Source organism: Folsomia candida, unplaced genomic scaffold (assembly GCF_002217175.1).
Source record: "Folsomia candida strain VU population unplaced genomic scaffold, ASM221717v1 Fcan01_Sc014, whole genome shotgun sequence".
In the NCBI taxonomy this organism is placed as follows: domain Eukaryota; kingdom Metazoa; phylum Arthropoda; class Collembola; order Entomobryomorpha; family Isotomidae; genus Folsomia; species Folsomia candida.
The window spans coordinates 1161872-1187880 of NW_019091206.1; the positions used below are offsets into that span (position 1 = coordinate 1161872).

At 37.2% G+C, this 26009-nt stretch overlaps 6 protein-coding genes across 9 annotated transcripts; 1 reads left to right on the forward strand and 5 right to left on the reverse strand.

The window, feature by feature from the left end:
• Window positions 1–27: 27 nt before the first annotated feature.
• On the reverse strand, window positions 28–3299 carry LOC110855907. Of its 2 annotated transcripts, none has more exons than XM_022104317.2 (4): window positions 2311–3299; window positions 2143–2226; window positions 1960–2049; window positions 28–1301 (listed from the first exon to the last, which is right to left on the reverse strand). In XM_022104317.2, exons 1-4 carry the CDS (start codon window positions 2371–2373, stop codon window positions 996–998), a joined length of 543 nt encoding a protein of 180 aa, XP_021960009.1. In that variant the 5' UTR covers window positions 2374–3299; the 3' UTR covers window positions 28–995. The 2 variants fall into 2 exon arrangements, with proteins under 2 accessions (XP_021960009.1, XP_021960011.1); XM_022104319.2 differs by having other exon boundaries at window positions 2149–2226; window positions 2311–3298.
• Window positions 3300–4049: 750 nt separating this feature from the next.
• LOC110855872 (COP9 signalosome complex subunit 4) lies at window positions 4050–8295 on the reverse strand. The gene is made up of 6 exons (XM_022104267.2): window positions 7954–8295; window positions 7745–7863; window positions 7391–7527; window positions 5596–5710; window positions 5155–5515; window positions 4050–4510 (listed from the first exon to the last, which is right to left on the reverse strand). The coding sequence occupies exons 1-6, from the start codon at window positions 8129–8131 to the stop codon at window positions 4179–4181; spliced, it is 1242 nt and encodes a 413-aa protein (XP_021959959.1). The 5' UTR covers window positions 8132–8295; the 3' UTR covers window positions 4050–4178.
• A 1737-nt stretch (window positions 8296–10032) lies between these two features.
• On the forward strand, window positions 10033–11048 carry LOC110855978 (fatty acid-binding protein, liver). Its single transcript, XM_022104418.2, has 4 exons — window positions 10033–10217; window positions 10481–10626; window positions 10700–10849; window positions 10937–11048. The coding sequence occupies exons 1-4, from the start codon at window positions 10115–10117 to the stop codon at window positions 10943–10945; spliced, it is 408 nt and encodes a 135-aa protein (XP_021960110.1). The 5' UTR covers window positions 10033–10114; the 3' UTR covers window positions 10946–11048.
• Window positions 11049–11175: 127 nt separating this feature from the next.
• LOC118437591 lies at window positions 11176–17063 on the reverse strand. The gene is made up of 4 exons (XM_035856757.1): window positions 16751–17063; window positions 16600–16671; window positions 16433–16507; window positions 11176–11894 (listed from the first exon to the last, which is right to left on the reverse strand). The coding sequence occupies exons 1-4, from the start codon at window positions 16853–16855 to the stop codon at window positions 11277–11279; spliced, it is 870 nt and encodes a 289-aa protein (XP_035712650.1). The 5' UTR covers window positions 16856–17063; the 3' UTR covers window positions 11176–11276.
• An 868-nt stretch (window positions 17064–17931) lies between these two features.
• On the reverse strand, window positions 17932–22095 carry LOC110855903. 3 transcript variants are annotated; one of them, XR_004836169.1, is made up of 6 exons: window positions 21245–22095; window positions 20844–20921; window positions 20370–20459; window positions 20094–20296; window positions 18452–19039; window positions 17932–18133 (listed from the first exon to the last, which is right to left on the reverse strand). XR_004836169.1 is itself a non-coding variant. In XM_022104312.2 (6 exons), the coding sequence occupies exons 1-6, from the start codon at window positions 21308–21310 to the stop codon at window positions 18103–18105; spliced, it is 822 nt and encodes a 273-aa protein (XP_021960004.1). In that variant the 5' UTR covers window positions 21311–22095; the 3' UTR covers window positions 17932–18102. The 3 variants fall into 3 exon arrangements, 2 of the variants coding, with proteins under 2 accessions (XP_021960004.1, XP_021960005.1); XM_022104312.2 differs by having other exon boundaries at window positions 18686–19039; XM_022104313.2 differs by having other exon boundaries at window positions 17932–19039.
• A 410-nt stretch (window positions 22096–22505) lies between these two features.
• On the reverse strand, window positions 22506–24439 carry LOC110855961. Its single transcript, XM_022104399.2, has 5 exons — window positions 24062–24439; window positions 23872–23967; window positions 23718–23810; window positions 23492–23656; window positions 22506–22935 (listed from the first exon to the last, which is right to left on the reverse strand). The coding sequence occupies exons 1-5, from the start codon at window positions 24143–24145 to the stop codon at window positions 22564–22566; spliced, it is 810 nt and encodes a 269-aa protein (XP_021960091.1). The 5' UTR covers window positions 24146–24439; the 3' UTR covers window positions 22506–22563.
• Window positions 24440–26009: the final 1570 nt, after the last annotated feature.

The following is a 26009-nucleotide window of genomic DNA, read 5'->3' on the forward strand; positions in this document are numbered from 1 at the left end:
TTTTTTTATGAAATTATCAATTATTTCAAGTGATTAATTAACAATTAGCAATTATAATTAACTACAACTTTTGTTTGGAATGGAAGCGTAGCTTTGTCCGATTATAATTTCAGACATATTTAAATTGTTCTTGAGATACTTAACGAGCTAATTGAGAATAATTTAACTTAAAACTTAACTTTCATAAATTTAACTTTATGCTAAATAGTAGATAACAACGACAGTGGCCGCGGAAGCTTGAGAGGACAGAGGAACAATGTCCCCACGGTTACCTATTCGATGTCCGCATCTTATACAAACCCCTTCCTCCCTATTCTACAATGTTATCGTCCCCAGATGTCCCCACGGCTTCCGCGGCCACTGAACAACGAGGGCAACACACATTCATTTAAATCAATATATACAATTTTTTGGTTTTCAACATTTCCTTACATTTTTAAGGCACTACTTTGTCTACAGGTCACGTAGCTTCTATTTACGGTGCAAACGGGGGGAAATTATCAAACATATTTCGGAAATGTTGAAAGTTTCCGGAAATTTTAGAGCATGGCTTCGACTTTTGATGCACACGCATTTCCGGGAAAGTGGGAGAAATTTTTGAACGGAAATTTTCAAAGATTCCAGGAATTTTCGGCCATTTTTCGGAAATTTTGAGCATTACCGTGATTTTTCAAGTATTTTTAAGGGCCCGTTTTGCTACGAGCTGTGGGAATTTTTCGGGATTTTCTTCCCTCCCGTTTTCCAGGAATAAAGCAGAAAAAGTGAATTTCGAGCATTTCCGTGAATTTTCGAGTATTTTTGGGAATTTGCCGGGATTTCCTTCCCCCCATTTTCCAGAAATAAAGCAGAAATCGAACCCACGCATCACACGCTCTCTTTTTTGTCTAAACATTCTTAATAAATACGTAATCCTATTTACGATTGGTCATTCGCCGAAAAGAAATAAATACAAAAATGATACAAAATTGGTACATATTTTAAAAAAATGATGGTTCTCATTGCGGGAGCAATTTGGCCTTTCTTCGCTGCAGTGAGAGATCCGCGTCATCCACTTCGGACGCCTTGTAATAGTTGTCGGACCCCTCGCCGCGACCTTGCGCGAGTCTTTTGGCGTAAACGAAGAGCACGAGAAAGTAAACGGTCGCGGCGGCGACGTCGATGGTTTGGTAGATCCTGACGTCCAATCCGACCCTTCTGTCGGGGTGGATCAGGGCCCACTCGTGGTACACCTTGAGCGATAACTCGGTCACTTTGCAGAGAAAAAATATCCACATGGGGAACCGAATTAGGTTTAATCGTTCCTAAAGTACATAATAATTAAGAATTAGATGGTTAGTTATTACATCGTGAGACAGCGGATATGTATTTATTTTCAATGAACGACCCAGGGTCAAACTTTGTGGGTGTGTTCCTTACTTAACTAGCATAGATTTCTAATATATTTTTACATATTTCCTCATACATATTTGTACGTTTTCAGATATGTAAATATTTGTAAATATTTCTCTGCTATTATTTGAAAAATTCGTAAATCTTTTACATATTTTTTTCAAAAATACATATATTTCGAAAATATTTCAACGATGTGAGAGACAAAATTATTTTGCTCGAAGAAATTGGATCGCAAAAATTTCACCCCATTAAATTTTAAAATGCAATTTTTGAGGACAGCTTCTTCAGATATTTTTTAAAAATGCGTATATTTTGCAAATATTTTGACGATTTGAGACGAAATTTTGTAGCTTAAAGAAATTGGAACACAAGAAATCGCGAGCATTACACTCAAAATTAAAAATTTTCGGGAAAATCCTTCTTATTTTGTACATATTTTGCCGTTTTTTGGTTTCGAAAATGTTAAATACATATTTCCGTGATTTTTTCGTAAATATATATCCACCCTCTGTACACGTATACCATTCTTCATGGAGGAAAATTGTTAAAAGTTGCTTGTGTACATACTTTCTCCACGCCTCTGAAGATTAGGCAACCCAAGGGGAAGTATATGGCTCCCATGAGCAGAGTAAAAAACGAGACCCACGTTAAACTCGTCTGTAAATAAATAATTCATACGAGTTAATTGTCAAATTTATGTAATTAAATACTGTATATTTTTAATAAATATGTAAATATGATGTCCATTACCATTACCTGCTCGGGACGCCTTAAATACCGGAAATAAAGGAACATTTGCATCATAAAATAAAAGAAGTGGATTGCTCCCAAAAACTGTGAATAAAAAAGTTCAAATTTAATATAAATTGCATTATATTTTGGCATACATAAATGTAAATAAATTCTTTGCCAATTTACAATGTTGATGCTGGCCCCAAAGAAAACTGCGGATCTTAACGAGACACAAAATCTGCAACGCATTGTGACGACCTTTTTTTAAAGTAATGTAATTGATAACCTCTGATTTTCGTTGATCCTGCTCGTGATCTTATTAAACGTTGTTAATACTTTAAACTTGGAAAATATTAAAATTGGCGTCAAATTTTGTGTATATTTTTTTTGCATAAACTTTAGAATAAAATCACAAATGATAATGTTCTTATGACCATAATTTTGAATCCCTATTAAACTGTCGCTGACCGATCACAGTTAGAATTTAGTATGCAGTTCGAGTTACATGGCTTAATTTTCGTATTAAAATATTTACGACAACACGTTGTTCTTAAACCACATTTCGCACAGCAGAAGGATAACTAACTCGCTTTAACGATTTTTTAACACAGTTTATTTAATCACACACACTGGACGAGCGAGGAGATGCTCCAGTTTTACTTTTACAATGTTGCTACATTTAGCTGATGATCATTCATGCCACAAATAGTAATCTGTCCTCTCTTGTCATCATCATCTGCTTAATATCTCTGCTGGAACTGCTGGAGACACAAAAAATGGTCCAAAGTTTATTAATGTTGGTAACTGATCCTTCACCAGATGAGATGAGATGATGGCTTAAAAGTACATAAACCTTGACAAATAATCACGTTTGCAATGAGTAAAAGACGAACTTAAAGAGTTTCCAACTTATCAAGAAAGAGACTGCTGGACTGGAGATCAAACTTTTATCTTTATCTTCGTGTCAATATTTATTAAATGATAAGAAGATTCTCCTTCTCCTGCAAAGTCCAGAGTCTGACTAAAGATAATCTTTAGACGAAAAGTATTTATATATTTATGATAATTTTACTGCCCTTTGTTTTCGTAAATATTTTATTTATCACATAATTTCCTTCTTCAGCAGGGTGAACAATCTGTCTGTCTGGCTGAATTGCATCCTCTCTCATTGTGAAATGCATGTCTGTTCATATGGGATTTAGAAAAAGGTGGCTGGCTGGCTGGGTACCCTCTGCAAAAAAACGGATACCTGTTAAAAGCATGGCTCAACAACCCTTTCTTTCCCCTCCTTAGTTTATTATTGACAAATGCAATGCATTCATGTAAACCAGCGAGCCAACAATGCAGACGAGGTAACAATGAGGAAAACAAAACTATTAAAAGAATCCCGACAAAACATCTTTACCTTATTAAAAAAATAATGTTTTAAACAAATTAAACCTGACGTCAAAATTTGACGGTCAAATTAAGGAGACACTTACAAATTTTATAAGATAACAACACACCGCCGTCGTGATAATCTTAATTTTAAATTTCTATTAAACTACGTTTTTCATTTAAAAAAGCCTACTTTAAAGAAGAATACTTATGTATTTCATTAAAAATACGCCCTGTTTCATTTGCTCGGTCGGTGCCGTTTGGTTTTCTTCCGGTTTTCCTGACTTTCCTTTGTTTCCTTTCTCCAAGAATGATTTCGGGAAAAGTTAGAAAAAGTGGTCATCTACTTTTCTTGGCGTCCCCAGAGCGTTTGTTGCAGGATACTATTTTAGTACATTTTTTTGTACTTAATCTCCATCTTTTCGTCATGTTTAGACGCCGATTAATGGTGTTGATTTATTCTCAACTTTTAATTTAATAAATCCCAGGTAGTTGAGTTCTCAAACAACAACAAGAGTGAATGAATGATTATTTAGGAATTTCGGAAATATTTAGAAAAGGAATCGCAATTTTTATTAGTATTACAAAATTGAGAACTTTTTTTTTCTGAAAATCACATCTGACTAAATAGGACAAAAAGAAATTATTACATGCAAAAAATTGGTGGATAAACAGATTCAATTCATTTGTTCATCATTGTACTTGCTCATCCAATCGGGAGCAACGACTGCAATTTTTTCAATAATTTCATTCACATCAAAACATAGCGATTGAATTTGCTTGTCCCAATACGGTAAACATTCTCTGGCTTCGAAAAAGACGATTTTCTCAATTTGGTCGATATGTCCGGTCATTCGACCCTCGGTGATCATCTGGGACGCGATTTTCTCTGCTTTCTCTTGCGGAATTTCTAACAGTGCTCCCAATCCGGTGAATTGGATGTTATTGTAGAGTTTACTGGCGGCGAGGAGGTTATGCTCGACGACGGCACGTTCCAGAATTGTGGAGCCTGGAGGGAGGATAAGCAAAATAAAATTTTAAATATAATCTGGGTACACGGAGTATTTAGTAGAAATTAGGAGAAAAAGTGTGGACTTTAGTTTCTCTCTGGTGCAATTCTGCACTAATTTTCAAGAATTTACGAAAAAAAATTGAAATATTTTCTAAAATTTGGTTATTTGACTAAAAAAATTAAACGGGACAGTAGTATTTAGTGGAAATTAGAAGATAAAGTGTGCACTTTATTTCCTCTCGGGTACTATTCTGCACTAATTTTCAAGAATTTACGAAAAAATTGAAACATTTTCGAAAATTTGGTTATTTGATTAAAACATTAAACGGAAGAGTAGTTAGTACAATTATGGTTAAAAATTATTAAATACATCAGAAAGTTATATGTCAACTGTTTAAGAAGTTTACAAATATTGGTCCAAAATAAATTAAAGAATTATTTCCAGTGGAATTAGGACGAGCTTTGGTCAAAAATTAGCATTTAAAAAATCGCAGATTTTGGCAGAAAATTGGCCAAGTACTCCGAAATTTACTTGGAATTATTGATCTACTAAAAATTACACAAATTAAGAGATTTCGTATCTCAAACTCATTAAAATTCCACTTTACACATGAATGAAACATTAATTAATTACTGCTCACCATCCGCCGTAATAGCTTTCTGATGAGGTTGCAACATTTCTTCAAACTCTTTCAGCTCACTCTTCTTGATAACCCTTTCCAAATACATTTTCTCCAAAATATTGAAAGCAGGGAGGTTCTGGCATCGCTCGTCTTTAAAGAGCGTTCCCAACATGCGGCTCCTCTGTTGACCCGCGGAAGCGAGAATGGTGCAGATAAGGGCATTTTTTAGGGCAGTGACTCTCTCCTCTTCTGCGATCAAGGCGCGGTACGAGAGTTCATTGTAGCGCTGCGCGGCTTCGATGAATTTCCTGCGGTAATCCAACACTCGGGCGTAGCATACTTTGTACATGACTTGGAGCTCTTCATTTTTTGATTCGTTCTATGGCGAAAAAATTGGTTAATTAATTAATTAATAACTAATTGTTCTTATAATTAAGTATGCATTTTATGTCTTCGCACCTGTAGGAGGGACGCTCGATTAATATACGCTTCGGCTTGAACAGCGTCATCATCTTCTAAATAGAGACGTGCAATTTTGAGATAGGTTTCCAACTTGTAGTCGACCGAGTACTGTCTGTAATATTAATTGAGAATTGGGTACTATTAAAGTGATCTTTGGTACAGGATTGCCTTCAAGCAGGGATAGTCAAAATACAGTAATTTGAGCTCTGTTCTTCCAAGGGTTTGGATTTCCGGACATGTTACACCCACAAAAAGACGAGAATCTGCGTGGAGAAGGCATCAGTCATACGAAAATGTAGATTTTGTGAAGAACTTAACTTTTTATAGCTGTCAAAATACATTATTTTCACGATTTAAAAAAAATAAAGTATTTTGTCAGTGATAAAAAGTTAATTTCTTCATAAAATCCGCATTTTCGCATGACTGCTGAGATGAAATGAATGATACGGTGTTATAGTATTTCGCATCGATGCCACCGAATTTAATTTAAAAAATTGCAAAATGAACTGCGGTTGCATGGATCACCTTACCATAGCTATTTTTGAATTATATGCAACCACCCCCCCTTAAAAAATGGGGGTAAAAAATTGGAAAAAATGAGAAAGCTAATGTGCATTCCGTAAAAAAAGAATTAGACCTCAAGTTGTATTTGACATTTTAATTCCCCCATAAATACAAACATTTTGATGCAGAAAAAGTTTCAAAATTCGAAAATTGGCGGTTTTTCGACCAACATATAAATCGTTAAAAAAGTGACCTTAGCGGTCATTTCTAGTCTGACAACCTGATGCCAGATTTTTCTCCTTGAGAAGAGCTACATTTTCAGCTTTTGTTGGCCGAGTAGAAATGACCGGAACAATGAGTTTTTTGGGGTCAAAGTTTCTGAGGGAGGGGCTTATTTTGCAAGAGCCGTAACATACATACATACATAGTATGGCTGCTTGTGAAATACTACCCATAAAAATAATGATAAAGAATAAAGTTATTAAAGTAGCCTCAAATCGATCTAATTGTTAAAATTAAGCTTTTCTGAATTTATAATGGTGATATTCACTCGAAAATTTACGCTATAGGGCTTATCTTCAGACTTATCAATTTTTCAGATAAGCAAATTTAGTTTATCCAAATCGCCCCAAATTTAAAACTTAAGCTTTTCTGAATTTATAATGGTGATATTCACTCAAAAATTAATGCTTTGAGGCTTATCAATTAAGTTATCAATTTTTCAGATAAGCAAATTTAGTTTATCCATATCGCCCCAAATTTAAAACTCAAGCTTTTATGAATTTATGATGGTGATATTCACTAAAAAATTAACGCTATATGGCTTATCTCCAGACTTATCAATTTTTCAGATAAGCAAATTTAGTTTATCCAAATCGCCCCAAATATAAAACTCTTGAATTTATGTTGACGATAATAGGAGGTATGGTGTCTACTAGACACTGAACGGTAATTTCGGGTTACATATATAATTAAATGAGAGGTGCCTGGTTGGATGAAAAGTTTGCATGGAAAAAGTGAGACGAAGAGAAATGGATTTCATACGACCCTGACTCGAAATGATGATGGATACCCACCGCGAACCACTTTTCTCACTCTGTCTCACATTCCCATGCGAAATATGGAAAACGGTTTTGTGGAACACTTGACGTGGTATTCATCTGCTGTCTTCTCCACGCAGATTCTGGCGTAAATCCAAACCCAATGAGAATAATGGAACTCAAAATACTCTATTTTAAAAATGTATTCTGACAATTCCTGTTGACCTCTTTGTTTACAATTTACATACTTTTGCCCAGTTTCCAACGGAATTCCGGTCAAGACGGTGGCAGCCTCTTTCCATTGTGACTGATTCTCGTAAATTTGTGACAAGTGTTTCCGTATGGCGGATACTTGTTCCTCGAAGGAAATCACGCGAGGTTGAACCTGCATAAAATTATGGCACTAGTTAATTAATGATAAATTATAATTGATTTGGCGACAAATTTGTCCTCCTTTTCTACACATGTCTTGATAATTGATGACAGATAAAATTCGAAATACTGACAAGGAAAGCAATATTTCCTCATTTTTTCACCAAAACTTTTGCGTATTAAATTCAATTAATCGATTTTAAAGTTTTATTCGTATTTAATTTGCACACCTTTTCCAAAGTATAATGAGCAACATCCTTCGAAACCTCGTCCGACAGTTTAGTGAGGGCTGTTGCCACTTCCGTTAGAACGATTCGTGACACGACCAAGGACACGTTTTCCAGAACCACTTTAACAATTTCAATCATTTACAAAATGCGGATAAAGTTATTCTTATCATTTTAGCAACAGTGCCCCCCTTTAATTAATTAATTCTTACTGTGATCTACCAACGCCTTAAGGTTATCGATAAGTTCCGATTGTGTCGATCCAGCTTGAAGAATTCCGTCCAAAATGGCTCGATACTTATCGGATTGGTCTCTATGCGAGCCGGTGGACGTGAGGGCGACCCCGGCCAGTTGTTGTCGTACCCCTCCGGCAGATAAGGACATTGCCATTTCGTGTAGTAAATAACGTGGTCTCGAAGATTAGTTCTTATCGAATAGTGAATTTTCCAAAGTTTAATTAAAACCACAAACTTTTTATTAATTTAATTACGATTCGTAATGTAAAAAAAAATTGTGTGTTTGTGTTTTTGGAAGAAGGATTTTGAAGTTCGCAGCTCGGACCAAGTTGAGAATTTTGATGTGATTTCTTAACAAAAACCTTACAATGATTTTTATCGAATTCCTTTGCAAATTTTCTTTTCCGGCGTATAAATATGCAAGATTATAATTTTGGTAATATTTTTGGTAATAATTTTGGTAATATGTTTAGTAATACTTGGTAATAATTTTGGTAATATTTTTGGTAAAATATTGTTAGTAATAATGTTTGTAATAATTTTGGCAATATTTATCTAAATTATTTATAGCATCATTTTTGGGTAACATAGACATGGATAATCTGAATATCTGAAATTCTCACGTGCGTCTCATTCTCATCTCGTCTACTTCATCCCGTAAAATGATGATATGATGAATGATTCCCTAATTTTGTAATGAATCACCGCATAATGACAAGTTAAATTAAGTTAAGCTTATAATAATACTGATAATAAGCTTTATAATAGTATCTACTTATCATCAGTAAAACTTGCACTTTGGGTTATTTATCATCACCACTCTTTTTCCACGTCATAAGGTTCGTCAAATGACGGAGCATCATCATCATCATAAGTAATTTTTGATCTTTAATCTTCATGCGAGAGTCCAAAAAGAATCCAAAAATTGAGGACAATGGTCAATTAGCGAATGGGTTGTAATAAGTAATTTTTAAAAATAGAGGTCAGCAGGTGGCCACGTAATTAATTGTGTTCCCATTAACTAATTGCCAATTATGTATGTACAAAGTCATTGGATGATAACGTATGTATGACTTTTGCTGCATCCTTTTTTTCTGGACGACAGGTAATAAAGTGCAAAGGTAAATTAGCCTAAATTGTCATCTGCATGCATGCACTGCACTGCAAAATAGTGAGTGAGTCGAGTGCGCTGCTGTTATCAGCATTTTTATGCAGGTGAAAATTAAATTAAATTGATAACCACTTTCGTGTCACTTCACTCATGATGCAACCGGATTTATGGAGAATTTGGACTATGGACGTTGTATGGCCAATGACAGTCTGAGACCTTTCGGGTGCCGCCGCAGTGTCGGTCGGGAATGATAACGAAGTCTGGAAACATGGGAAGTGTAAACAGTGACCGCGGAAGGTGTGGAGACATGTGGGGACATTAACATTGTAAATAGGATAGGGGAGGGAGGGGTTTGTATAAAATGGGGAGATGATGCGGACATTGAATAACCGCCGTGGGGACATTGTCCCTTTTTCCCCACACTTCCGCGGCCACTGTATAAAACTATGTTATACTTGTGCAAGTATTCAGTGGCCGCGGAAGCTGTGGGGACATCTGGGGAAAGTAACATTGAGGGATGGGGGAGGGAGAGGTTTATTTAACATGGGGAGATGATGCGGACATTGAAAAACCGTTGTCCACCCTTCCGCGGCCACTGTCTGTATTAGATTTTCGCTGAATTAAAATAGTGACCAAACCTACCACACTACAAACAAATCGTAAAATAGATTATCTTTTTAGTTATCCCGTAATTTCCTGGCAGGCAGGCATCATCGGTCACTACGAGTCAGAAAAAAATACCCCGAACTAAAGACATCAATCAACCCTCTGATTGGATAAGTACTTATCAACAACGAGATGCAGTTATCATGCATATCAGCACACTTTTTTATGGACTTTCTCCTGGACTCCTCCTATGTAAACTGTACATATGCAAATTAATCATGATGGCCGTCGTGTGACTAAAGGTCTCTCACCTCTCGAGGGTATAAAACCGTTCCGCCGGGCAGGTTTCGTCCTCAGTTGCAGTTTGAAGCTTGTTCTCGTCTCTTAAATAAATTTCCTGGAAACTTATCCGTCGCGAAAATGTCCATCATTGGCAAGTACGATCTCATCTCTGACCCCAACGACGCCGAGTGGGACACTTACCTTAAGACCGTCGGGGTTTCGGATGCTCATAGAGAAGCTGGTAAGTAATTTATTTTTCCGTAATTCTATAAAATTGGGTGGTAGAAATTTGGTAAATTTTGGTACAATTGGTAAAACTAGTTTGTAAAATTGGTAAAATTCGATGGTAAAATTGGTAAAACTGGTTGATAAAATTTGTCGAGATTCAGGATTTTCAGGATTTTATAAAATTTGTTGGAAAAATTGGTAAAATTTATAGAATTAGTTGGTAAATTTTGGTAAATTTTGGTAAATTTTGGTAACATTGGTAAAATTGTTGTTCAGGTGCCATGGTCAAGCCCTCCATTGAGATTTCCGAGGCTGGTGGCAAGTACACCTTGAAGACTTTGTCCGAGCTGAAAAATATGGAAATCAGTTTCGAGCTTGGCAAGGAATTTGACGAGACCACTGCGGACAACAGGCAATGCAAGGTAGATACATAGAAATTAGCAGATTTCTCGTGGTCAGTGTATCCAAAATGTGCATATATTTATTTGCACATAGACCATCTTCACCAAGGAAGGGACCAGCAAACTCATCCAGGTCCAACAATTGGACGGCAAAAAGTCCCAAACCGTTCGAGAATTCACGGCTGGAGGAATGAACGCCGTCTTTTCGGCGGAAGGCGTCTCCGCCACCCGAAAATATAAGAGGGTGGGTTATCAGAAATAATTGGAGATTAGGTGCATAATTTTAGTCGTATACATAATTTCAAACGAATTTTATTCACTTATCTTACAGGTCAATTAAGTGGAACGCCGTTACCAATTAATTAAATTAAAAAATTAAAGGATGTGCTTTCTAAAGTAAATGAGATAAATAAATCAAAATTTGGCTGAAAATTTCCTAAAAACATTTGTGATCACATTAAAAAATATATTAAAATTAAGTTCTACGACATACTCTTCATCATGGCAAGGAGATTAAAATCTTGGGAAAATGTGACCAATTCATACCGTTTCACATTCATAATTAAAAATTAAATTAAAATTTTAGCTTTTATCGCTCTTCAACATGTCAAATTGGACTAAAACTTGCAAAAATCTGGTCAATTCATATTTTCAAAATCACACAAAATTTCCTACTCCTCATCCCGATCATCAAATTCTAACAGACGAACACGTGCGTCTCCTTCATCATCATCTTCCTCCTCATCCCCACTTTGGCCGCATAACTGCATTTCTTCGTCATTATCTTTCAAATGGAAGGACGTCGTCGTGACCAATTTTCTTGTCAATTTATTATTCTTCCGCTTCGTCGTCGTCATTTGAATTTCCGCTTCCGGTTGGGACGGTGGGGACGGCGGCGGCGGGGGTGGGGGCTGCTCGATCAGCGAGGCAGTACTGGAATCCTTATGGTAACTATATTCTCCCCGCCGAATCGCGGCCCGCCGGCGGGACCCCGATTTATTAGCGAGGGGAACAAATTTGGCGAGCTGTTTAAAGCGGTGGGGACCGCTGTAGTTGTATTTGTTGACGAACCGGTATAAAAACAGGGTGACGGAAACGATATGGAGGGACGGGATGAGGAAGTGACCCGTCCACTCGAAGCGGTGCGAGTGCGGCGAGTTGAGCGCGGAATAGGTCGCGCTTGGGTTGTTTTTATCGCGCAGTTGTCGAAACACTTGTTCCACAAAGTATTCGACAACTTTGTAAATGAAGAGGAGCAAGGTGGGCCAGCGGACCAGGTTGAGGCGTCCCTGGATGGATGGACGTGAAATTATTGACAATGCAATGGTGTGAAGTGTGACCCTCCGATTTGGTTGAAATTTTGAAATTACGTGGTCCAAGTCAATACAACCAACGTTTCTTGAGCCAATTTGTGCGATGGCAGAGAAAAGTGGATAAGCCTCCTAAAGGAGACCTAGAAGACTCAACTCCATAAGGCTGCGTAAGCCACGTTAACAGCCAATCGCAGGAAAGGACGAGGTTTTCGGACTTTTTCACCATAACCTCTCAGTTTTTTCGGCTTCTTAAACAATCGAAAATATACATTTGTTTCGATTTTGGCGTACAAACTATACATTTTACTGCATTTTTGATAAACTCAGACTCCGAAAATTAAAAGAACATCAAATTAAAAATATTTAATTTAACAAATTTTCTGATTGGCTGGCCACGGGAGGGTGGGGTCGAAAACCTCGTCCCCCTTGGTTATTGGTCAATTTGGCTCTCAATGTGGCTTATGCACTCTTATTACTCTACATCTTCTATGTTCAATGGTGCGATGGTCAGAATTTGGCAAAATATTTGAGGACAAAGTTAAAAACATGCGATTTTTAGCAAGGGAAGGGAATGGAAGTTGAGTTTGCTTTCTCCGCCTGGTAAAAATCGCCCGTTTTTCAACTTTAACCTCAAATATTTTGCCAAATTCTGACCATTGCACAAACTGCCTCAAGAAACGTTGTGTGTATTGACTTGGACCACGTAATTTCAAAATTTCAACTAAATCGGAGGGTCACACTTCACACCATCGCATTGTGAGAAATGGAGATCTCCATTGAACATACATTCATATAGAAGATGTAGAGTAATAAGAGTGCATAAGCCACATTGAGAGCCAAATTGACCAATAACCAAGGGGGACGAGGTTTTCGACCCCACCCTCCCGTGGCCAGCCAATCAGAAAATTTGTTAAATTAAATATTTTTAATTTGATGTTCTTTTAATTTTCGGAGTCTGAGTTTATCAAAAATGCAGTAAAATGTATAGTTTGTACGCCAAAATCGAAACAAATGTATATTTTCGATTGTTTAAGAAGCCGAAAAAACTGAGAGGTTATGGTGAAAAAGTCCGAAAACCTCATCCTTTCCTGCGATTGGCTGTTAACGTGGCTTACGCAGCCTTATGGAGTTGAGTCTTCTAGGTCTCCTTTAGGAGGCTTATCCACTTTTCTCTGGGAGATCTCAAACCAGATTTATAAATCTGATATCCAATGACGTTAAAGGATAAATTTTCCAAATTTTTCCAAAGGGTACTATTCCTTTCAGACTCTCGATCCACCGAAAAGAGCTTTGGATCAAGCAAGTCCGACGTCGAAAAAAAGCGTCCAGGCACGACGTCCAAGAATTATATTAGCCGAGAAGCCGAATTATCCTATTATTTAACATAAGGGACTTCTACGCCAAAATAAAATAAACTGGTGTTAAATATTAGGGAGTTTGCATGTATACTTCCGTAAAAAATTTCCGTGACGTAGCAACGTGATTCCGTAGCTTTTCACGGAAATTTTTCACGTCTTCACGTTGCGGAGGGCGACAGTTTGCATAAAAACACCCAACGTGACCCGTAGTAAGACATCCGTAATTTTTCACGTATTTACGATGTTTTCTCTGTCGCTACGTTTAAAAATCAACGTGAAAAACTAATTTTCACGGACGTTCTACGGACTCAACCATTTCTACAAAATTGGTTCAAATTCGAAAAGTGACAGCGTTTTGAAAATTCAGATTTTTTCAAATTCCGTAACTGGCGTAAACATTCACATTTTGGAAAACCCCAAAACATATGGATCCGCTTATTTCTGAGCGTGAACAATTTTCCAATTTTCCAATCGGGATAAATTGGCGATAGCCATCTCACACCTCCCCAGTGTTAGATTGACTAACAATGGAGGTCTCCTAACGCACATATTCTTACAGTTTTCGAACAAAGTAGTCTCAATCGATCAAAAATTTAACTAGTATGAAATTTGCAATATTTGCACCCAAAACGGAGAGTAAAATCGGTGCATTTTGCAGATGAATTTATTAATGTTAATTAAGATAAACTAATCCCTGGACTTTTCTTAACGATTTTATAATTGGCATTAATTAGTAATTAGAAAGATGTGGAAGAAGGACTGAAATGGTTGAAATTAATTAGTTAACAAATTTTCTAAATGCAACTCGGATTTAATGAAACACAATCTTTTTAAAAAAAGCTTGAAAATGAAAAGTGTGGGAGGTCGCTTATCTCCGTCAGGTTAATGCTGGGAAGGGTTTTGAAATTTCGTCGGACGTGGTACCTTCTCAATTTCGTAAATCTCGCTTAATCTGGGAATGAAATAACTCCTGGAAGAAATAACGCCCTCAAGTTCTTTCGAGTAAGGTGATACATATTTAATTTTAAAATTTGCATCAACAAAAATTTTTGTTGATAATTCTAAAATAATTCAAAACTAGGAGTAAAAATTGGAAGAAAACATACGTAATTACGTATTTATTAAGGGGTGAAAACCCCTTTATGGAAATGTCTTGTCTGTCCGTCCGTCCGTCCGTCCGTCCGTCCGTATCCACGATAGCTTTAGAACGGATTCGAATTTCGACATCCGGTTTTCGCCAATGTGTTTCTAATTTTTGGGGACGGGATGAGTTCGAAGATGGGCGTTGTAGGTCGTAAGGTCACGGCGCCACGGTGATGACGCCAACGGTCAAACGTGTCGAATTTTTTTGTTTCCGCCGTTTTAGACGTATTTTTGAACGGGAATTTCAGAAATCGCCACAATTTCGACGTGAGATGACCGTGTGACCGTGTAGACGACGCCAAAGTCGAAAATTGTCGAATTTTTTGTTGTCACCGTCTTAGACGTATTTTTTGGCGGGGATTTCAGAAATCGCCATCATTTCGACGTGCGACGACTCCATGACCGTGTGGGAGGTGTCGAATGTCGAAAAATGACTTTTGTCATGTGGGGTGTTTATTGAAAGGTATGGGCGTGTACGGTTGAACTACGCGGGTGGGGTGTCAAAGCGGGGCAAAATGAGACGTGGGGTAATGTGAGACAATGACGGGAAAGTGCTGAAAGACGTTGTGGGCGTGCCACAAAGACAATTCCGTGTGTTTTCACCCCTTTGCTACATTTCGTTTGCAACGGTTTATTTATTTGGGGAATTGCAAACTATAATTCCGTAACCGTGAAACGTACAAAAAAGATGCGATTTTACGTTACGGTTTACGACACGGACGTCAATTTGCAAACTGTCACAACGCAACGTCGACGTAGTATAAAAATCTACGGTTCTACGTCACGATCAGGGTCCACGGAAACATTCATGCAAACTCCCTAATAGGATAATTCGGCTGACTCGGCTAACGTAATTCTTGGACGTCGTGCGTGGACGCCTTTTTTCGACGTCGGACTTGCTTGATCCAAAGCTCTTTTGGGTGGATGAAGAGTCTGAAAGGAATAGTATGCGATCCGATTTTGAGCAAATTAGTGTCGGAATCGATCACAAATTTAATTAGGATGAAATTTGCGAAAGACACGATCTCCCAATTGGCACGTTTGGCAGACATATTTTCATCCCAAGAGGAGAAAACGCAAAGTAAATTTTGGAAACTGTAAAATGTTAGAACGTGTCCCTATGTAATTTTGTAAAGGATTGAATTTATATTGATCAACACCATTTAAAATATTTGAAGTAAATTGGATATCATAATTTTCACGTTAGATTAAACGGTTGAGGTTTTTTGTGACACACTTGCTAATTTTGGACAAAAATTCTCTTGATTTTTATGAAAGTAGCTCCTTACTCATTCAATTTTTTATCCGTTCGTGTCCGAAATCCGAATTCATTAACAAAATCCATTTGAAAAAAATGTATCTTTTGCAAAATTGTAAAGGACACGGTCTCCCACGTTTGACAGACATATTTGCATCCGAAGAGGAGAAAACATACAGTAAATTTGGAAAGTGTAAAATTTATCGACTTTAGGACGCATCGTTTCCTCCTTCATTTAGGATTAGTGAAGGATTGAATGATGAAATTTGTATTGATTAACGCCATTTAAAATATTTAAGGCAGATTGATATTTACCACTTTGCAAGTTAGATGTACATAATGGAAGATTTAAATTTGTGACACATAATTTTGAAAAAAAAATCAGTTCGTTTTATAAAAGTAGCTCCTTACTCATTCAATTTTTAATCCGTTTTTGCCCAAAATCCGAATTTTTAAACAAATTCTATTTTTCCAATATGCGCTACGTTTCGCAGAGATATGTGCATCCGAAGAGGAGAAAACGTGCCCTAAAGTCGAAAAATGTACACTTTCCAACTTTACTGCGTGTTTTCTCCTCTTCGGATGGAAATATCTCGGATTGGGGGATCGTGTCTTTCGCAAATTTCATACTAATCAAATTTGTGATCGATTCACACTTAGTTTCTCAAAATCTGATCGCACCCGCTGGGAGACCTCCATTGTTAGTATGCAGATTAGTAGATAGATACAAAATTTTCATGGAAATATTTACGTACATTTTCTAACCCAAGGACACACATGTAGCCCAGCGTTAGAAGAATGAATCCATCCCAGAGACGCCAACTTGTGTCCTGTGGATGACATTTTATGAATAATAATTAATAAATTTGAAATTAATAAGTAATTAATAAGTGTGTAATTAATATCTGAATGAGGTGCATACGTTTTGCTGTAACAGTGAGGAGGAGGTTAATCGGATGAAAAGCGAATCTACCACCGTGACAAATCCGTCTTGCTTAAATTTCCAAACGTTTTTTTTATGAAAAGTTTTGAAATCGAAACTTTATAATAGATTTTTATGTTTTTATGCATACCACGAAATAGGCTGACGTTAAGAGACACGTTGCATGCAGCGATATCCGCCCAGAGTTCCACAACCGTTTTATGAAGGACTTCACTCTTGAAATTGTATTCTCCATGGGTAAAAAGGCGACTTTTATTTAAAACGATATGAAAATATGAATAGCTGTATTTCGAAATCAGTCCGAATTTGGATGTCAGGTTAGAGGAGAAAGCAAATATGCAACGTTACAGGATTTTAATCAGCTATGAAAATATGGCTGTATTTTTATGTATGAATTTCGAAATCAAGCCGAATTCGGTTTGTTGTTATGTGCAGTCGGCATTGTAGCGGAGACTGGACTGGACTTGGATGCCAGGTTGGTTAGTTGGAGGAGAAAGCATCATAAGCAACATTTTTTTGCATCCTCGATTTACTCTCTCACGCTAATCCAAAGTATAGGAATCCATGAAAGACATTACTCTTGTCTCTTATTCTGACTTATTTTTATGCCGGGGAGATCCATCCACAAATTTTAAAAAATTATGGAAAAACGAAATTTTTCTCTAAATTGTGACGCCGTTAGTGAAATTTTTTGAAGGGTACAATAATAAATATGCAGTTAAAGATTTGATTTGAAGTAATTGTAATTATAACACTCCCTCCTTTTCTATCTAAACTTTGCATTTCACATTATTTAACGAAAAAATGTTTCCCGATGCGGACAAAATTAGTTGAGTATGTAAATTACTTGTTATGTTGGACTGATGGTAAAAAAAAGTGGAATCTGTGCTTTCTCCCGACTTTCTCAATTTGGATGATGGGCCGAGGAGAGAAAGTGGGTTATGTTATGCAGGTTGGCGTGAATCCATAACCGCACACGTACATACGGTTCATGTCCATGTCTCGTAATTGATATTGATGGAGATTCATCTCTGATTTGATTTGGTATTTATGGCTTTTATGGGATCCTTTTACCTCATGCGAGGAGCAGGTGTATCTATCTCGTATCTGGTGCAGTGACCGCGGAAGGCGTGGGGACATTAACAGTGTAGGATAGGGGGGAAGGCGTTTATATAACATGGGGAGATGATGGAGACATCGAATAACCGAGGCGACATTACCCCACGCTTCCGCGGCCACTGATCTTGTAGCGTGGCATCACGAGTATTGATCTGGTATTGCGTATTATTGGTTGCACAATTTGTTGGCTACTTCCTTCATATAAAACTGGTTTTTTATTGGAAACATATTGGATTGATTTTCGGACAATTCATATTTTCCAGTTATAAAATGAACAATATTTTAACAATAACTTAACATATCGGAATTATTTAAGTAAGCGTTTTCTTAATTACATGAACATTTACATATAGGCAGTAAAATTCAGAATATTTTTATGTCCAGGACTCGATGCCTCATCGCCAAAATCATCAGAATCGTTTTTTAATCATTTCTCGCCTCTGGGAATTTATTTTAAAATTCTGGACGAGAAATTTGTAGAGCGAGTGGTTGCCAATTTTTAAAAATGTGCACTCCAGATTTTGACACTTTTTGAAGGAGGAGATCTCAAGTTTAAGAAGCCTTCAGAGAAAATTGGAACTCGTCGAAACAGGCTCAAAAACCTCAACGCCATTCCATCAATCAACTCACCGACTATAAATGTTTCGTCCAGAATTTTAAAATAAATTCCCAGAACAGAGAAATGATTAAAAATATGTTAATTAATTTTGACAATTTTAGACATCAGTCATCTCCTCCTAGTCATATTTCGACTCCTTTAACGCTAAATCAATAAAATGCAGCAAACATCGTAAAACTGCACTAGATTATGTTACAAAATCATAAAATTCTGAGTACATTGTCAGAAATTTAAACCAAAAAATCGTTATAGCATCATCTCAGTCGTTATCTTTTTTTGGAATGCGACAAAACTTGCATTGAACTATTCTTCTGGTGGAATTACAACCTCAAATTTTTCTTATCGGGCCCAGCGACGTAAATATTTTGATTATTTGACACGTCCTCGTCACACTCTGCGTCGATGTATTCGGGTTCTTTGCCGTCGGAGTCGATGTCCTCGTAGTCCTCCTCGTTTTGCGAGGGTCCCGGCGTCGGCGGGGGAGCGGAGGGTCGAAGGGTGGCGGATTCTTCGATCTCGATGGTGGGTTTGTCCTGCTTGTTCTTTTTGGCCTTTTTGTTCTTGTTTTTCTTATTGTCTTCATTTTCACGAGGGACTTTTGGAGGGTCGTAGTAGCGATCCTCAATCTCAAAGTTCTTCTTCTCCTTGCGACTCGGATACGTGCCGTTGACGAGGGCTCGGCTAGAATAATTAATAATTAATTAGTGGATTTAATACTTGTAAATTATGATGTACATGCTTCCATGAAAATCTTGTATCCACTAATTTGCAATGGAGGTCTCCCAGCGTATGGGATCCGATTTTGAGCAAATTAGTGGTAATTGATAAAAAATTTGATAGTATGAAATTTGCAAAAGACACAATCTCCCAATGGGCACGTATGGCCGAGATATTTGCATCCGAGGAGGAGAAAAGGCGCAGTAAATTTGGAAAGTGTACAATTTGTGGACTATAGGATGCGTTTTCTCTTCTTCGGATGCAAATATCTCGGCCAAATGTGCCAATTCGGAGATCGCGTCTTTCCCAAATTTCATACTAACTAAATTATTGATCGATTCACACTAATTTGCTCTAAATCGGATCCCATACGCTGGGAGACCTCCATTGTCAATTGTCATTGCACTACATACATATTTGTAATTTCTTTAAAGCTATAATTTCAGGTAAAAAGTTGCATAAATCGAGGAGGTAAATTAATTCCACATGTAGAGAAAGTTGGACGCCAGGTTGCATATTTTTAAGAAAAAACTTAATACTCAAGTATTTAAAAGATAGCGTAAACCCCTGCTGGTAATATTAAATTTGTTATCGATTGACACAAGTTTGCCAAAAATAGGATAGCATACGCTCGGAGACTTTTATTCTCACAATTCGATGGTGTGAAGTGTAACCATCTGATTTGGTTGACATTTTGAAATTGTGTGGTCCATGTCAATACAACTAACGTTTCTTGAGGCAGTTTGTGCAATGGTCAGAAGAATTTGCCAAAATATTTGAGGTCAACGTTGAAAAATGTGCAATTTTTAGCACATGAAGAGAATGGAAGCTGAGTTAGCTTCCTCCGCCTGGTAAAAATCGCCCGTTTTTCAACTTTAACCTCAAATATTTTGCCAAATTCTGACCATCGCACAAACTGCCTCAAGAAACGTTAGTTGTATTGACATGGACCACATAATTTCGAAATTTCAATCAAATCAGAGGGTTACACTTTTAGTGTGGCTGCTTAATTAGTCACCTGTATTTAAGTAGAACGACGAAATATATCAAGGAGCCGACCAACGAGGCGATAAATCTCTGCAAATGATACGTCCTGGTCATGTCAGCATCATCGTTTTCCTCGTCGGGAAGATAGATTCCGAGCACGAGGTGAGATCCAAGTTCTAAAAGTTGGAGAACTAGTAACAATCGTGTCGTCCACTGCATAACTTTCCCCGATTCCTGAACGAAATAATTCAGTAATTAGCGAAATATTTTTGCAAAGTAAATATTGTTGTGTTAAATTTTTTCGTACGTTTTGCACTGCGAGGAAATTGATGCAGCCCAAGAGGACGAAAAGTGTGATATACACGAGCAAAATTGGGTACAAGATTTGTTTCCGACTCTGCAATAAATAGGACGTCAATTATGTAAATGTTTAAAATAATCAATTAATAAGGATTCACGGTAGTTTCTTTTATTCGTAAACATCGCATAAGTTTACGAAGTTTATGAACGATGCGAATTTTTGCCCAGAAAACACATTGAATCATTTATGCGAAGCTTACGCAGCTCCAAATTCGCAAATTTAGCATCAAAAACTTTGCATCTTGTTTATTGTCAGGTACCCAATTCCATTGTCATTCTGACCAAAAAATGTCAAAAATTGCGAGCAATTTGAAATAATCTAGGTCGTTCATGAGGACAATTTAGCCATGTAAAGAATTTAAGTTGTGAAACGGCATTAGCGAAACTCATGAATCAATTTATTCATTAATTTTGTCCTTACGTCTTCAAAGTAGTCGGCATGTAATCCTTTAATGACTGACATTACGACCCAATTGTTAAAGAGGTAGAGTCCGATAAACTGTGAAAGTGAAAAATGAGGGGAAATTATTAATTTCTGGCTTTAGTTTGTAAATTAGTGGGGGACCTCAGACACACGAAAAAATCGTCGCTTAGAATTTCGCTTCATTTTTCGCTTATCGATAACATGGCCAAAATTATGAAAATTTCAAAATTTTGTTCCGATTGTAGCTAACCGACCCTAACCCCAATTCTGAGTTGAGTTTCTGTTCGCTTGCCCCAGAGCTCGCTTATCAGGAGGTAAGCGAAAAACGAAGCGAAGTTTTAAGCGACGATTTTTTCGTGTGTCTGAGGTCCCCCAGTATGTACAAGAACATGGCTTACAATTTGGACAGAAGTTACATAATAGGCGGCCCCTCGGAGCGAGCTGCACACCCCACAACAGGTCATCCTTCCTTATTTTTGTAATGGGTACTAAACTAAAACTTAATTTATTTAGGGACTGTCTAAATACCCGGGTGTTTACTTTCACTTCCTAAAACTCGGTGGTTCTTTTGGGAGAAAGCCACGTTTCTCTTGCCCACATGGTTTACAGTGTAAACTTTACACACTTTCACTAAAGTAGGAAATGTTCTATGCTAAAATTTTCATCTCTTTGGTGGGTTTCTTCCTTTTTTCAGGAAGACGAAATGTTCTGAAGCTATTTAGGCGGAGTCAGACAACGATGTCCTTGGTTCCACTTTATAAATAATTTAGTACACAAGAGTTAAATAAATGGTTCGCAAGTAATCCAGCGGACGAGGCTGTACATATAGTCATCTTCATATAACAAACACACTGATAATTGATGATGTAGTTTAAGTAGATTACATGGCCCACATTAGTATGCAGCCGTATATGATTAAATACACTAATCTAATTGTCATATGTAATGTGGTGGTGAGTATTATCGTTTTCAGTTTAAAATTGGACTATTGATAGATTTCTTGGGAAAATGAGTATTTTTAAAGGAGAGATGGGATTATTCAAAGGATTATTCAATTTATTTATTAGCCATCATCCTGTCAAGAAGTGGTTGGTCGTATCATATGTATTGCTACATGCGTTTTAAAAAGAAAAATCTGGTTGTTGTCTGTCTCTCTACTCATGGCATGGTGTTGGTCTTGTAAATACGAATTTCATTGGTGTAATAAGTACTTGTAGGTACATTACATATGTACGTATAAAGAGAGGTTGTTCTCTCTTAAGGATTCACTTTATATGGGCTTTTTGTATTTAGGATCAATGTGGGGAACGTATGTAAGTGCGGATGTAATAAGTAGTAAGTAGGGTGGCTGGATAAACAAGTTGAGATTCCACGTAGCAAATGGTGTAAAAGGTTTAACCCTTTATTCCCAATGAGACATGGTAAATACAGTAAATGCATCTGTAAGTTGTGATGATGTGTATGAAATGAATCCCGTAGTTCTTTTACGCGATAAATTTGCATGCATTATTACGACAGAATGACAGCTTTATTAATGCATGCATTGCAGATATGTTATGTATTTGTATGCAAATTAGTAATTGGCACGTTGGCAAATTATTTGGCAGAGAGGAATTGAGTATGCAGTGTGAAAGAGGAGTAAATAAATTAGATTTCTTATTGATTTCAGGAAGCAAGTAAAGTTTATTATTCTATTTAAACTCGTTAATTAATTAGATTAGAATTTTTTAGTACTTTTACAAACTTCGTATCGCACTTCGAATTTTCCATCGTTATTATTTCCGGGAGTGGCTTCCTTATTGAAGGCCTTGTTATTTTGCGGAATTATATCATGTTGCAAATCACTGGCGCCACCGCCGTTAATCAGGAGCGGGTGCGGAATCACTTTTTCCGCTTCTAACCATTTTATCGTGTTTTCACCAAAGCCGAGGGTCCCGAAACCCGACAAATTTCCCGCGATGCGACCCCCATTGGAAATCATGCCCCCTGGAGAGGACCCCAATCCTAGGAAGCGAGGTTCCCACTCGGATTGTTGAAACTTCCATTCGGATTCAGCCTCTTCACGGGAGAGTTGGCGGATGTAGAGGACCTACAGAATTTTAAAATGAGTAGAAATTAGTGGACAAAATTTATTAATAGTCTTCAAAAAATATGAAAGGTTTCCTGGCAGATTATTTTATTAATTTGCATTACACACAAATTTTAGTGGAAAACGAGGAAACTCTTTATTTTGAATTAGGTCCAAATTGCCAAAAACTATGTACCTAATCCTAATTACATACAAAGTTGATTTTACCAAAATTTTAAAAAATGGTGGCAAAGTTAGTCAAAATTACATAGACTCAAATTAATCAAGATCATACTAAACTAGAAAAAAAATTTGGTGACTAACTTTGCCACCATTTTTTAAAAATTTGGACAAAATTAACTTATTTTTATTACTTAGATATTGTTTATATCCATTAATATTATGTGTATGCGTTGAATGAATGGCAGATAACATCAAATTAGCACTCTAAATAACCTCTCAGAAAATTTTTCGAGCTTATATTAATTGAAGTTTGCTGAACAGTAGTGGTCCAAGATTAGAAATTAGTGGACATGAATGATTTATTTTTCATGGGGAAAAGTATGTATGTATTTACCATTGAAATGACGTAGAAGAAGACAAAGACGACCCGAGCGGACAGGGTGGCGATGCAATTCGCCGAGTTGTACGAGTTGGGATGGAGGACGAAATACATGGCGAGGGCGACCACTTCTATCGTCAAAAATATAACGCCCGTCCACTGCATTAATTGACGCCATTCCTGCATGCAAAAATAATTTCGAGTTAGGATGAAAAATTTCCAGGAATTATTTGCTTAATACCTTTTCTACTGCTCTGAATATTAGTAGCGCAGTGACCGTGGTGGCCAAATAGTACATGGATTTGGCGAGAAGGTCAATGCTGTCTTCGGAAACCTGGGAATTTTGGATTTATTTTATTTTTATGTTTTGTAAAATAGTTTTTATGAAATTTTACCGTGATTTCCAAATCCGTTTTTCTACTGTCCATGAAATACGTTCTGAGGAGGACGTTCGTCATGACCAAGTTTAATAAGCGGCGGACCCCATCATACTAGTTTTAAAATATTAATCAAATTTACATTTCGAAATTTTATGATTTTTTTTTAAATTTTAATTTGTATCAAATTTTTATTTATTTCACTTACGCTATGAATACTGGCAAAGAAATAGCAAGCTCCTCGAAATGAGACTTTATGAATGCATAAACACCAACAAAATTCTACACACATTTTTTGGCTTTTGTACTTTTACTCTTATTTTTGCCCAGATTTTTTAAAAAGATTTCCGGAAATTTTTAAATTCTTCACACTACGACGACGTCTAAGACGACCTTCATTTCAAGATTAGGAAATTGAGACCGGATCAGAATAGTGCAAACGAAATGAAATGCTTGTAGCTGGCTTGGCTGCCGTGAACTCTTTGTAAGAACGGGATTTGTTTGGCATTTGGCAAAACGCCTCGCATTTAAGAAAGAGATGCGAATAAGTAATATGCATAAGAAGAGAGGTAACAGTAACCCGACAAGTTTTGGTTCATTTGGTCATCTCCTCGCTTACATATATACAGCATAGATTGCATCTCATCTCATCTCATCCCCCCTCACCTGACCAGATCCACGAACAATAACAACACCTTGACACTTGGTAGAAAGAGCTGGCTTGTTAAGTTAGTTATTAAATGCGTCGTCTTCTTCCTCCGCAAGTTGGTCACAGCTTAGGGATGGAGGTCTCCCAGCGTGTGCGATCCGATTTTGAGCAAATTTATGGGAATCGATGGCAAATTTAATTAGGATGAAATTTGCAAAGAAGTGATCTTCCAATGGGCACGTTTGGCAGGGATATTTGCATCCCAAGAGGAGAAAACGCATCCGAAAGTTGACCAATTTGACACTTTCCAAATTTACTGGACGTTTTTTCCTCTTCGGATGCAAATATCTTTACGAAACGGATCGCGTTTCTGAGAATTTCATCCTAATCACATTTATGTATCATTGATTGGCACTATAATTTCGCAATCACATCCCAAATTTAGTTAGGATGAAATTTGCGAAAAAAACGATCTCCCAATGGGCACGTTTGGCAGAGACACTTGCATCCGAAGAGGAAAAAACGCGCTGTAAAGTCGAAAAATTTTACACTTGCCAAATTTACTGGACGTTTTTTCCTCTTGGGATGCAAAAATTCCTGCCAAACGCGCCCATTGGGAAATCATGTCTTTCGCAAATTTCATACTAATTAAATAAATTTGTAATCGATTTCCACTAATTTGCTCAAAATCGGATCGCATAAGCTGGGAGACCTCCATTCTCAGTCAGTGATAATGCTACTAACCCTAAGCGTCCCTCCCGTTTACATTGGATTGTCCCGTCCCACAGATTCGATTAGGATTAAAATGGGTCCACCCGTTAGTCTGTTGACCAAGTTGATTTCATGGTCAAATTAAATGTACTGCACTTTTTCCTTCACCTCACACAAAGACATCTTCAGACTAAACCAAGTGCAGTGAAGAGTAAAAGGATGCATTGTGAAGGATGATGAACCGTTGTATTTTTATCCCGAACCAGGGCTTATGTAATTGTCATGTCCGTCCGTCTGTCCGTCCGTCTGTCCGTCCGTCTGTCTTTCGATAACTCTCGAGCGAGTTGACCGATTTGGACCAAATTTTGTACAGACATGCATCTGGGCAATGCAACGACCGAGTTCGAAGATGGGTTCGATCAGAAAAGTTTTGGACCGGTGGGGGTCATCGGAGTGGGTAGAGTATTATGCACCAAAGTTTCAAAATTGTTCTAGAGAGCTGAAATTTGGCATAGAGGTTGCTAATGGCTCCTAATGAAAGAATATGAAGTGAAATTGGAAAATTTGTCAACCGGAGGTACCCGAGCGGGTGACCTATACCGATTTTTCAAAATCATCCAATCGAGCTGAAATTTGGTATAAAGGCTGCTTATGGCCCCTAATGAAAGAATATGAATTGAAATTGATAAAATTTTTATATTCCGGAATCCGTTGGGGTGACCCATACCGATTTTGAACTTGTCGCAAAAAAGCTGAAATTCGGAACGGTGATACTTAATGGCTTCTCATGAAATTA